The sequence below is a fragment of the Panthera uncia genome, chromosome E3, assembly GCF_023721935.1.
Source record: "Panthera uncia isolate 11264 chromosome E3, Puncia_PCG_1.0, whole genome shotgun sequence".
Classification (NCBI taxonomy): domain Eukaryota; kingdom Metazoa; phylum Chordata; class Mammalia; order Carnivora; family Felidae; genus Panthera; species Panthera uncia.
In genome coordinates this window covers 18,728,906-18,742,121 of record NC_064815.1, presented here as the reverse complement: position 1 = coordinate 18,742,121, position 13,216 = coordinate 18,728,906, and the positions used below count along the sequence as shown (strand labels likewise).

The window sequence follows — 13,216 nt, the reverse complement described above, 5'->3', positions numbered from 1 at the left end:
GATAGCCTTACAAGGTTCCTTCCAACCTTAAGAGTCTAGAACATTCTAACATCTGAGAGCTTATGTGATGAGTTAGTCATGGAGTCCTTAAAATCAAAATGCCCTTGGCAATCCCACGCAGAGCTCAACTTACGAGCCTCTGATCATTCAGCTTCAAGAAGAGGGATCAAAGATCTCACTCTGCTATCAAGTGTTAGCTGAACCAACAAATATTAAAATTGTTATTTTTCCCCAAGTAAAGGATAGTTTGGTATACACACCAAATTTTGTTGTATGCTTCTAGGCATTCCGGTTTAACATTGTGAACTGAAACAAAAGAAAATTCAACGATAAACTTATGAACGAAGGGAAAAAAGCCAACTATGAAGGTAGCAAACCCATCACTCACACTGTAATTTGTATAGACTGCTTGTTTCCTTTTTGGCTAGGAGATTAGAGTGAGCATCTTTTCTTGGATCAACTTTCCGGACAAATAAGGATTTTAACCAGCTGTCTTCTCGAGGCCTACTATTGGAGGACGTAAATCTCCTAGGGAATAACAAATATAAAAATTTTAGTCTCATCAGTGGTACAAAGATTTCAGTGTTTTCAGGTAATGTCACATACTACATTATTTTTATAAAACCAATCCATCCAGCAAACATGCCTTGAGTACCTATTCTAGGCACTGTTACAGAACCTGGAATACCACAAAATATTCACTCTCAATTATAATAGCATGCAATCTAAACAACAGGAGCAAAGTGTAAAAGATGTAACTTGTGGTTCTCTTATGAGAGCTCTTTTTTTTAAGTTGTAAGTATAGTTGACAAACAATGTTGCATTAGTTTCAGGTGTACAGCATAGTGATTTGACAATTCTATACATTACTCAGTGCTCACCATGTTAAGTATAGTCGCCATCTGTCACCATACAATGTTATGACAATATTATTGACTATACTTCCTATGGTGTACTTTCCATCTCTGTGATTTATTTATTTTATAACTGGAAGTGTGTACCTCTTAATCCCCACCCCCACCTCCCTGCTGGCAACCACCAGTTTGTTCTCCGTATTTAGTAGGAGTCAGTTTGGGGTGACTGAGTGGCTCAGTCGGTTAAGTGTCTGACTTCGGCTCAGGTCATGATCTCATGGTTTGTGGGTTCAAGCCCCGTACTGGGCTTTGTGCTGACAGCTCAGAGCCTGGAGCCTGCTTTGTACTCTGTGCCTCCTTCTCTCTTCTGCCCCTCCCCTGCTCATGCTTTGTCTCTGCCTCTCAAAAATAAATAAATGTTAAAAAAAAATTAAAAAAAACAACTGTTAGTTTGGGGAGCCTGGGAGCTTTGGTTGGAGGAGCGTGTGACTCTTGATCTCAGGGTTGTGGGCTCAAGCCCCACATTGCGTGTAGAGATTACTTAAATCAATGAAATTTAAAAAAAAAAAGTTTGTTTCTTCATTCGTTTGTTTTTCAGATTCCACCTGTAAGTGAAATTTGTCTTGCTCTGACTTATTTCACTTAGCACAACTCTCCAGGTCCACCCATGTTGTCGCAAATGGTAAGGCTGCATTCATTTTTTTAAATGTTTATTTATTTTTGAAAAAGAGAGCGAGCACGAGCAGGGGAGTGGCAGAGAGAGAGAGAGAGAGAGAGAGAGAGAGAATCCAAAGCAGGCTCCGAGCTGTCAGTGCAGAGCCTGATGTGGGGCTTGAACCCACAAACTGTGAGATCATGACCTGAGCCAAAGTCAGATGCTTAACCCACTGAGGCACCCAAGCACTCATGATCTCATTCGTTTTTATGGCTGAGTAATATTCCATTTTATATATATATATATATATATATATATATATATATGCACACACACACACACACATACACACACATCTTCTTTCCATTCATCTGTTGATAAACATTTGGGTTGCTTCCGTATCTTGGTTATGGTAAATAATGCTGCAATAAACATATGGATGCATATATCTTTTAAGTTAGTATTTTATTTTCTTTGGGTAAATACCCAGTAGTGGAATTAATGGATCATATGGTATTTCTTTTCTTTTTCCCTATATTCTTTATGCTGTACCTTTCATCCTTGTGACTTGAATAAGTCCATAACTGGAAACCTTGTACCTCCTATTTCCCTTGGCATTTCTATTTTTAAATAGAATATTTATCACAGAACCAGAACAAATAATCCTAAAATATTCTATTTAATATTCCTAAAATATTTTTTAATTTTTTGGAGGAACTCCATTTAGGAACCAAAAGGACCCTAAATAGCCAAAGCAATCTTGAGAAAGAAGAACAAAGCTGTAGGTATCATGCTCCTGGTTTTCAAACTGTCCTACAAAGCTATAGTAAAAAAAGAGAGTCCACTACTGGCATAAAAGCACATAGGTCAATGGAATAGAATAGAGAGGCCAGAAATAAACCCATGCTTATATGATCAATGAATCTATGACAAAGGAGACAAGAATATACAACGGGGAAAGGATAGTGTCTTCAACAAATGGTCCTGAGGAAACTGGACCACTTTCTTACACTACATACAAGAATAAACTCAAAATGAGTTAAAGATCTAAATGTAAGATCTGAAACCATGAAACTCCTAAAAGAAAACATAGGCAGTAAACTCTTGGACATCAGTCTTACCAATTTTTTTGGATCTGTCTCTTTGGCAAGGGAAACAAAAGCAAAAATAAGAAAGTGGGACTACATAAACTAAAAAGCTTTTTCACAGGAGAGGAAACCATCAACAAAATGAAAAGGCAACCTACTGAATGGGAGAAGATATTCACAAATGATCTATATGATAAAGGGTTAATATCTAAACTACATAAAGAATTCCTAAAACATCAAAAAAAAAAAAACCCCACAAAAACAAAACAAAACAAAACCCACAATCTGATTAAAAAATGGGCAGAGGACCTCAATAGACATTTTTCCAAAGAAGACATTCAGATGGCCAACAGACACATGAAAAGATGCTCAATATCACAAATTATCAGGGAAATGTATATCAAAACCACAATGAGATATCACCTCATACCAGTCAGAATGGCTAGTTTGGTGAGGATGTGGAGAACAGGGAATCCTTGTGCACTGTTGGTGGGAATGCAAATTAGTGCGGCCATGGAAAAGTGTAGAGGTTCCTCAAAAAATTAAAAGTATAAATACCATACAATTTAGCAATCCCACTTCATTTGTCCAAAGAAAATGAAAACATTAATGTGAAAAGATATATGAACCCCTATGTTCACTGCAGCATTATTTACAACGGCAAAGACATGGAAGCAACCTAAGTCCATTGGTAGATAAACAGATAAAGAAGATGTGGTGTACATATGCATATACAACATGTGTTGTATACATATATAACTATGTGTTATATTATACATATATGACACACTCGCACAGATGCTCAGGAATATTATTCAGCCATAAAAAAAGAATAAAATCTTACCACTTGTGACAACATTGATGGATCAGGAGGTTATTATGCTAAGTGAAATAAGTCAGAGAAAGACAAATAACATACAATTTCACTTATATGTGGAATCTAAAACACAAATTAAAAAAGAGCACAGAAAACATACTCATAAATACAGTACACAAACTGGTAGTTGCGGGAGTTGTGGGGAAACGGTGAAATAGGTGAAGGGGATTAAGAGGTACAAAGTTCCGTTAACAAAATAAACAAGAAGATATAAAATACAGCATAGGGAATGTAGTCATAATACTGTAATAACTTTGTATGGTGAGAGATGGTAACTAGACTTAGGGTGATTTCATAATGTATATAAATGTTGAATCACTAAGTTATATGTGAAACTCATATAATATTGTATGTCAACTACACTTCAATTAAAAAAAATTAGAACCTGGATGAGACTTATCCTCTTCCTAATCTCACAAAACCCAATCAATGACAAGCTGTGTGCTTTTATCTTCTTCATTTTGATTCAAATTTCCACACAGTGAAATTTACTTTTTTGGCATAGTTCTACAGGGGTTTGGCAAATGCATAAAGACATGTAACTACCACCATATGGAACAGTTCCTTCACTCCCTTAAACTCCCTTTTTTTAAAAAATTGAAATATAGGTGATACACATTGTTACATTAGTTTCGGGTGTACAACATAGTGACTCAACAAGTCTATATGTCACTCTATGCTCCCAAGTGTAGCCACCACCAAGTACCATACAAGGCTATTATAATACCATTGACTATATTCCCTATGCAGTATCTTATATATTAGTGGCTTATTCATTCCATAACCGGAAGTCTGTTATCTCCCACTCCTTTTGTAATCAACCCTTCTCCCCAGTTCCAACTGCTAACAACCATTCCTCTGTTCTATATCCCTATAGTTTGGCCTTTTCCAAAATGTCTTATTTATGGAGTGATACAGAATATAGCCTTTTGAGTCCAGTCCCATTCTTCTTGCACACTCCCTTTTACAACTGATGACCATCATCTCTGGCCAGGGTTATTATGGCATACTCCTTATAATTCTGATCTTTAACTGATCTACACATAAATGCTCTTTTCTGCCCTTTGCTAGATCATGCTAGGAGCAATAATGTATTGGGATTCCAAATGGCTACTATAAATGCTTAGGATCTTATCTAATGCTTCAAAGCAAAGTCAAGATGTTGACAGGTTGGTGTGAGGCTTTTCTGGGAGATTTCTATGGAAACACTACATGATTTTCTACGGACTATTTTCAATTTGCTTATCAGGCCTGCTTAAGGACGCGGACACCACAAAGCAAGTGTAGGAAAAGAGAGCGACCTCAGGTGTTAAGGAAGAGGACTTGGAATTTAAACAAGAGGTAAGAAAAACTCTCAGAAGATGAAAATTCCCCCTTGCTTCATGAGATGAACTTGAATATTCTATATAACCATAATACAAATTCCTATTTTTTTTAAAGATTTTATTTTTAAGTAATCTCTAAACCTAATGCGGGGCTCGAACTCACAACCCTGAGATCAAGAGTCCTATGCTCTTTCTACTGAGCCAGCCAGGTGCCCTTAAATTACTATTCTTATTCAACTATGGTGCTTTAGAAATAATACTACTCTAAATCTCAAATGTTTATTAGCAACCTTTTTCTTTTTTTGCTTAAAAAGTCAACAACCAGGGCACCTAGGTGGCACAGTCGGTTGAGCGTCCGGCTTTGGCTCAGGTCATGATCTCACGGTTCGTGAGTTTGAGTCCCGCGTTGGGCTCTGGGCTGACAGCTCGGAGCCTAGAGCCTGCTTCCTATTCTATGTCTCCCTCGCTCTCTGCTCCTCCCCTGCTCACACGCTGTCTCTCTCTCAAAAATAAATAAAGATTAAAATAATAATAATAAAAGAATAAAAATAAAAGAATAATAAAAAGAATTAAAAAAAAATCAACAACCATTACACAGCAATTTTCTTTCCATAAAATGTTTTTAATTTAAAAACACTGTATATTAGCTAAAAACCAGGTAAAAACAAACAGCTAAAAACCAAATAAAAAGACTTCTGAATGATCTAAACTTACAAATATGCAAACAAATATTACACAAATATAATATTAACAATACATTTTCTATAATGATCAAGAAATATAAAAGTACTTTTTCAATTATTCAAAGATTAAAAAGCAGCAAACTCATATTTAACAGGTAAAATAACAAGTTTATACTAGTACTGTACATGTAATTTTTCTTGTAAGTGCATAGGACAAAAATATAGTTTAAATGGCATTAAATAGTTTAAATGGCATTTGTGAAAACAAGTTGGAATTTCTTCCACATTTCTTTTCCTGTATGTTAAAATGTCCTAGAATTAATAAGCATTAATGGTGGTATCTCTCAGGGAGGGAAGAGTTAAGGTAGAAGAGACACAGCTTTACTCATGTAATACCTGTATTGTGTTTTTCACATGTGTGTATTTTATAATTATTATTTAAGTACAGTTGACACACAATGTTACACTAGTTTCAGCTATACAACCTAGTGATTTGACAAATGTATACATTATGCTATTTTCACCAAGTGTAGCTACCATCTGTCCTGTTACAATGCAATTGCAGTATCACTAACTATATTCCTTATGCTGTGCTTTTACTTTTATGTGTGTGTGTATGTATATATATAAATGTTTATTCTGAGAGAGAGAGAGAGAGAGAGAGAGAGAGAGAGAACACGCATGCGAGAGACTGGGAGAGAGGCAGAGAGAGGGAGAGACAGAAATCCAAGCAGGGTCCGCACTGTCAGCACAGAGCCCTACACGGGGCTGGAACCCATGAACCATGAGATTACGACCTGAGCGGAAATCAAAGAGTTGGAGGCTTAACCTGACTGTGCCACCCAGGCATCCCTTACTTTTGTATATTTTTAAGTACATATCTAGCCCTATAGTAAAACTGTTTAAGGCACTTAGGATGGCACCTGATATATAGTGAAAGGTTAAAAAATTAAGTTTTTAAAACTACCTTTTCAATAAAAACAAACCTAAAGTTAAAAGCAATAAATTATACATAAAACTATTAGATTATATAAATAAATTCTGAAGAAGGCAATTCTCCAAACAGTCATGGTAAAACTTATGTCAATAAAAATGAAAACATTTGTCAATTTGTTTAAAGTGTTTCAAACATATCACATTTTGGGATATTTGCTAAATAGTATCATGAATACAATGGCTAGCATTAAAATTAGTGATACAAAAAGGAGAAAGTTTTAAGATTTGTTAATGAGACTATATAATTCCTGTTTTTTCTTTATTTTAGATTTTAAGTTCACTAGACAGAAACAGTGTTTACAAAGTTTTGGGGGTATTAAATAAATGTTAAGAGCTTAGGAAAAGCTATTATGAATAATTAAGAAAGGGGTACAATGAAAGTTTCTAAAAATATCAGCATTAGGGAATTTCATTTAAAATAACAAATATTCACCAAAGCAACCACTACTAACAGTTTTTAATGGGTCCTTCCAGAAATGCATAGACATGCATTATCATGTGTACATATAGATATTTAATTTCTATGGCATTTAATACTCTAAAAATAAGAAAGCATGATACAGAATTATTAGCAAATTAAATCTGGAAGGGGAAAATCCCAAAATAATTTTGTTCCTCTTCTTTAGAATGAAAGGGAATTACAAATTAATAAATTCATACTTCCTGTTAGGCACTGAATTAGGCAGCTTGTCTATGTCATCTCATTCAATCTTCAGTACAGTCTAGCAAGGTAAGTATTAGCTCATTTTAAAGCTTGGCTCAGAGAGGTTAAATGACATGAGCTAAGAAGTAGCAAAATGAAAATATAAACCTATGAAAATATGATGTAAATATGAAAATGAAAATCTGATCTAACTATAAAGTTCAAAATATTCTCACTAATAAGGGATGTCTCCCAAACATAAATCTCCCCAGCTGAGCATTCTCCCAGGTTTTAATAACACCAAAGAGATTTACTTTAAGATGGGTAAAATGAGGTAAGGGACATGAAAACACTGTAATATAAAGATAAGCCTAAGAAATAGTCAGCATCATGGGACACACACAAGAACCTGAGGGTATCTGCTTGTCAGCTTGGGTAGCAACTGTCTTGACAAATGAAAAACAGTTCAGTCCAGTCCGCCATTACCCCCAGTTGATTGTCAAACTCGGGAATCTTTTCAGTGTCAGGTGACCAAAGTTGCCCAGTGTGCCCGGTCCATCTAGCTGTCCAAGCTGAATCACGGAAAGGAGTAGAAGGAGCTATGCCAACAGCTGTCAGGGTGATAGGATCCGGGCTAGGGTTCTTTACTGAGAATGACAAACTGCACGACCAGTAGTCTTTATAACATCATACATCTGTTGTGTGGCACTTAACAGAGGGTGGGGTAGGGGCAGCACGTTCTACAAAACATTAGACTTTATTTTTTCCCAAAGATTTTATTTTTAAGTAATCTCTACACCCAATATGGTACTGGAAATTACTCGAGATCAGGAGTTGCAAGCTCTACTGACTGAGCCAGCCAGGCACCCCCCAAAACATCAGACTTTAAAGAGAATTAGCGTTATTTGCCAGACTCTGTGGATGTAAAGATGAGCCAGATGCCTCACCTATTTAGTCTCATAGGAAAAACACAGTAAACACCCAGACTGGTCTCAGATACCGCAGATTTACACACACACATGCTGTGGGAATGAACCTCTGGCTTGGCCTGTGAGGAGTGGAGGAACTCCAGTAGAGACATTCTGGCTCTGTCTTGGAGGACCACACAGACAGGTGGACGAGGCAGGCGAGAATTCCAGTCAAAAGGGACAGCATGTCCAGGGGCACGGAGTCATGAAACTGGATGACATATTTCCGGAACAGCAGAGCTTGGTAAGGCAGGAGAACAGGGTGTGGAGGACGGTGAGAGAAAGAGTGGGAAGGCAAGGGCGGGGCCGTGGGGTTAGGCCCTTGTACACCATGCCCGTTAGCTGGATTCTACCGGGTAGAATTCTACCTTATCTACCAGGTAAGATGCTAGCAAGTTTTCAAAAAAAGATCAAGGTGTGTAAAGCAGCCTGGCAGTGGTGTGGCAGGTGGACTGCAGCAATAAAGGCAGGGAGCGTGGCTCCTGGGCTTTCTGCTGGTTATCAAGGCCAGCAGTGCCAGGCACACAGGAGGCATTCAATACTCACCAGATAGCCTAAAAGATGGTTCTAGGTTATGATGTAGGCAGTGGGGATGAAGGGGAAGGAATATCTTCAAAAGATATTCCTGAGGTGAAAAGGAGAAGGCACAGGCCCTGACTAGGTATCTAGACAGTGTGGTGGTTTGGTTGGAGCAAACCATAGATGGGAAATGCATTTAGCGCTGAGACCACAGGATGAGGCAGCAGTGGTGAAATGCACTTCATTCATTTGAACACCAAATATCTATTGACTGTGTGCTGCATATGTCAAGCCAGGCTGAGGATATAAAGATGAATAAACCTGGCCCTGACTTCACAGAGCTACTTGTCAGTGGGAGCAGACAGGCAACCATGATCACAGCCCAACATGAGATAAGCTCCTTGATGGCCACATAAGGTGGTGGCTGTGACAAGGGTGGGGGCAGAGGTGGGGGAAGAGATGAACCAATTCTCTGAACGAGTACTTGTTGAACTGAAGCCCTGAAAGATGAGGAACACTTGTCAGGTAGACAGACGCCCATGAGAGGAAGCAGACCTATACCTGCCAAAGCCAGGAGTTTGTGAATATAGCCAGAGATGAAGAGGAGAGAGGAAGCTGAAGGGCCTGATTCAAAGAAGAGTCGAGCATTAAAGTAGTAACAATGTCACTCCTCTACTCACCACCAAGCCTCCTGCCACCCCAATAAACCTGTCTTCCACACTGCTGCTACAGAGAGCCATTCTCTTCATTTTTAAAAACTTCGAACAGAGATGAAGGGACAGTATAATGAAGGCCTCTATACCCTGCATTTAGATGAAAGAATGATGAACACTTTATCAATTTTAAGTGTTTCTCTCTATACATATTTGCTTTTTTATTTTTACCAAACCATCTGAAAGTAGAGTACAGACATTGTGACACTTTATTCCTAAAACTTCAGCATGCACCTCCTAAGAACAAAGACAAAACCATGATATGATTTTCACATCTGAGGAAAAGAATAATTCTAATATCCACTCCATATTAAACTGTCCCCAACTGTTCCCAAAACGTCTTTTACAGTTTTTCTTGGCAGGGGTGTGGTGGGGTGGTATGGGAAAAAGAGGCACTGGGATCCAGTCAAGGTTCAAGTCAGAACTTTTAACAGGAAAAAGTTCTGCTCGGAATTCTTCAGTTGTCCCTTTCACCAACAGGTTCAAGACCTTACTCTTCCTTCACAGGACTCCAGACAAGTGTTGCCACCAGTTAAGCGAGGGGAGTGGTGGGAGAGAAGGTTGAGTGAAGACACACTGCAGGGAGAACTGACAGATCTTGTAGCTGGCTAGATGGGAGAGAGCAGGAGGGGCTGGGCTTGGGGCCACTACAGGGAAGATGTGCCACTACTGGAGACAGAACCCAGAAGGAGCAAGCTCTACAGGAGGAAGAGGAGTTCAATTTTAGGTTCAAAAGCAACCCAAGCACCTGTAGGACACTCGGGCAATGTCCACTAAGCAAATGAGACCCCAGGCCTGGCACTGAGCAGAGAAGAGGTACTGGCAAGTTAGTCTCCTGGGAAGACTCCTCCTTTCCTTCTGAAACCCCTCTTGTAAGGTCACCCACAGACCCCCGTTGTCAAAGCCAGTTTTCTGTCATCTTAACTTTGTAGCAGCATCTGGCACAGTTGCCAGCTCCCTCCTTGAAATACCTCCCCCTGGGCACTGCCACAAAGTGCCCTCACCGGCTGCTCTTTCCCAGTCTCCCTTGCTGCCTCTTCCTACATCTAGCCTGTGAACACATCTCAGGCCTGCTTCTTAGCCCCTTCTCTATCCACACTCTCTCTGCAAGCAACCTCATCCATTCCTATGGGTTTAAAAAATGTTCTATATGAAAAATTTCAATTAAATGCAAAACAGTATAATGAAACCCATGGATCTATCAACTTGTAGCATTCCTATATACCAGCAGCTCCCAAATGTAACCTGTAGTCCAGACATCTCCTTTGAGGAGTCCTATAGATCAAACAGGCCAACTGCCTTTCCATTTGAATAGCTCACAGCCATCTCAAACTTTACCAGGTTCAAAAGTGCTCTGGATTCCCCCCTCCACACCCTACAACTGTTCTTCCTTCTCTGAATTAGGAGCAAGCTCCCAGATGGCAAGGACCTTATTCACTGATATTTCCCAACAGCGCCCAGCATACGGTGGGCACTCATATGCTTATGGAACAAATGACTTTCCATAAATGGCACCAGCATCTGATCAGTTAGCCATTACCTATGATTCTGTCTCCTTTCCAAAATCAGACTGATATTTTTTATTTATTTAAAAATTTTTAATGTTTATTTTTGAGAGAGAGACAGAGCGCCAGTGGGGAAGGGGCAGAGAGGGAGACACAGAATCCGAAGCAGGCTCCAGGCTCTGAGCTGTTAGCAGAGAGTCCAATGCGGAGCTCGAACTCAAGAACCAGGAGACCAAGTCGGACACTTAACCAACTGAGTCACCCAGGCGCCCCCAGACTAATATTTTAAAAACACAGAGCAGATCATGTCACACTAGAATTTATATCTTTAAATGGTTTCCATGGTGCCAGAAGAAAATCCAATTTCTCTAAAATGGCTTGTGAGACCTGGAATTATCCAGCTCCTGCTCCTTGCCACCTGTCCTCTAGTCACTCTTCCCTTCACTCCTGGGCTCTTCTCTTCCTCGACTTTTCTGGAGTTTCCCAGTATGCCTTCATCCTTCCCAGTCAGGGCTTTGCTGCACACTGACCCTTCAAATGTCAGCTTAACGTCACATTCTTGGGGAGGCCCTCCATGATCTCATGTAGTAGGTTCCCTGATCTTCTCTCATACCACCTACCTCAATCTGTAAGTCTCTATGAATTTTTACCTCTGCCATGGCCTCCTGCAGATAGTGACCATGGCTATTATGTTGAGTTTCACAAGACTTCAAAGACATCATTTACATTCAGTATTTGTACAATAAATGAACCAACTGGGTCTACATTGAGTCCTAAAGAACACCTACAGTTGAGGCAGATTAGCACCAAGGAAGGGGCAGTGGTCCAACGGTATAGGGGGCTTGAGAAAGTAATCCAAGAGCCAACAAGCTGGACAGAGATAAGGACTTTAGATTCAAAAGCATTCGGCCCCAGCAGGACGTGGGGGTACTGGACAGACCCAGGTCCAAATCTCCAGTTTACTAGCTTTGTGACCTTGGGCACTTTAGTGTCCAAGAGTAGTAGAGTAGTCTTTTGGGTGAATACGTTCAGCCTCAGAGGTCTTTTTTGGAAAGAAGAAAATATGAATTTCACAGGCTCATATCACCTGTGTGAAAAAAAAAAGACACACAGGAGATGCTCAGCAACAGAAAAAAGGAGGTTGATTTGTTAATCAAACTGGAAACATAAACATCAAATTTGGAAATACAAGTTGGGCATCAGTCCTAAGAAGGGTGCTGAGCCTGAAGCCTGACAAACTTGAGGTCAAATGCCTTTTCTAGCTAGGTGTCTCACCTGCTTTGAGGTTCCATCTCATCTGCAAAATGCAGATCCTGCTACTTCTTAAAATTGCTACTAGGATTAAATTAAATAAGCTCTCTGGCCCACAGTAAGAGTTTAACAAACATGCAGTTCCTTTACTGACAACTGAATTTTCTAGAGGCTCATTATTTAACCACAAACAGAAAACGTTTAAATTATCCAATGTAAAGAAAACAATAAAGCAAATCTACGTGTAAGTTAGTTATGAGCTTGGTTTCTGAACATGGAATATAGGACATGGATACATCAAAGGCATGAATTCAGAAAACCGAATACTTAATCCAATGAGGTTAGGAAAAAACGTGTAAACTTGAACCCAACGCCTACTTAGCGCTGGTAACTGTTCATACTTTTTGATCCGTTACCTACTTTTCAACGCAAGTCAAAGGCTGTTCGTAGCACTGAGACCTCCCCACCACTCCCCCTGTGCTTCACTGAAGGTTCAGACGGGACAACGCGTTATTTTAGTTCTTCACAACCTAAGAAAGAGGTGAGTAGTATCTCTACTGCCATTTGCAGATGCGGACATCAAGGCTTTGCGCGGGCACGTAGCGTTCTCTGGGCGCCCGCGAGAAGCCGGAGGCCGAGTCCAGGGCCTGGAGCCTCAGCCGCGCGCCAGCCCTCCGCCACCGCGCGGGTCGCGCAGGGTCAAGGTCCCGAAGGCCGAGCCCGCACGGCAGGCGGACGTGGCCTTGGCGCCGAGCGCCGTCCCCGCCGTGACCTTGAGCCCGGCCCGCCGGGAAGGCGCTCCGACTCCGCCAAGGCTCCCCCGCCTGGCCCGGCCCGGCCGACAGCGGCCTCGGCCCCTGCCGCCCCGCAACCCCTGCGGCTCTGCCCCGAGGGAGCGCTGCCGGGCCGGGGCGGAGACCCGTGCCGGGGACCCCGCGCCCTCTGCCCCGCGGCGGCCCCTCCCCGGCCGCTCCCGGAAAGGGCGGCGCTGCTCACCGGAGCACTGGCAGGAGGCTGCAGGGGGGGGCCCGCCGCAGGAGACCGCCGACCCAAGCCGCTCCGCGGGCGTGCAGTACTCGCGCCGCCATCTTGCTCTGGCGCCTGGGCTCCCACCGCCCGGGCCGCCGCTGACGCCGCCG

At 41.1% G+C, this 13,216-nt stretch overlaps 1 protein-coding gene across 1 annotated transcript in view; it reads right to left on the bottom strand.

Moving 5' to 3' along the window:
* The window catches only part of NIPSNAP2 (nipsnap homolog 2), a 35,900-nt gene extending 22,684 nt beyond the window's left edge, over positions 1-13,216 (bottom strand). Inside the window, exons 1-3 of the mRNA XM_049638736.1 lie at positions 13,074-13,216; positions 389-528; positions 261-306 (exon numbers count right to left, since the gene is read on the bottom strand). Coding sequence (XP_049494693.1) covers positions 261-306; positions 389-528; positions 13,074-13,165 — 278 coding nt within the window. The 5' untranslated portion in view covers positions 13,166-13,216. The remainder of the gene's footprint in view (positions 1-260; positions 307-388; positions 529-13,073) is intronic.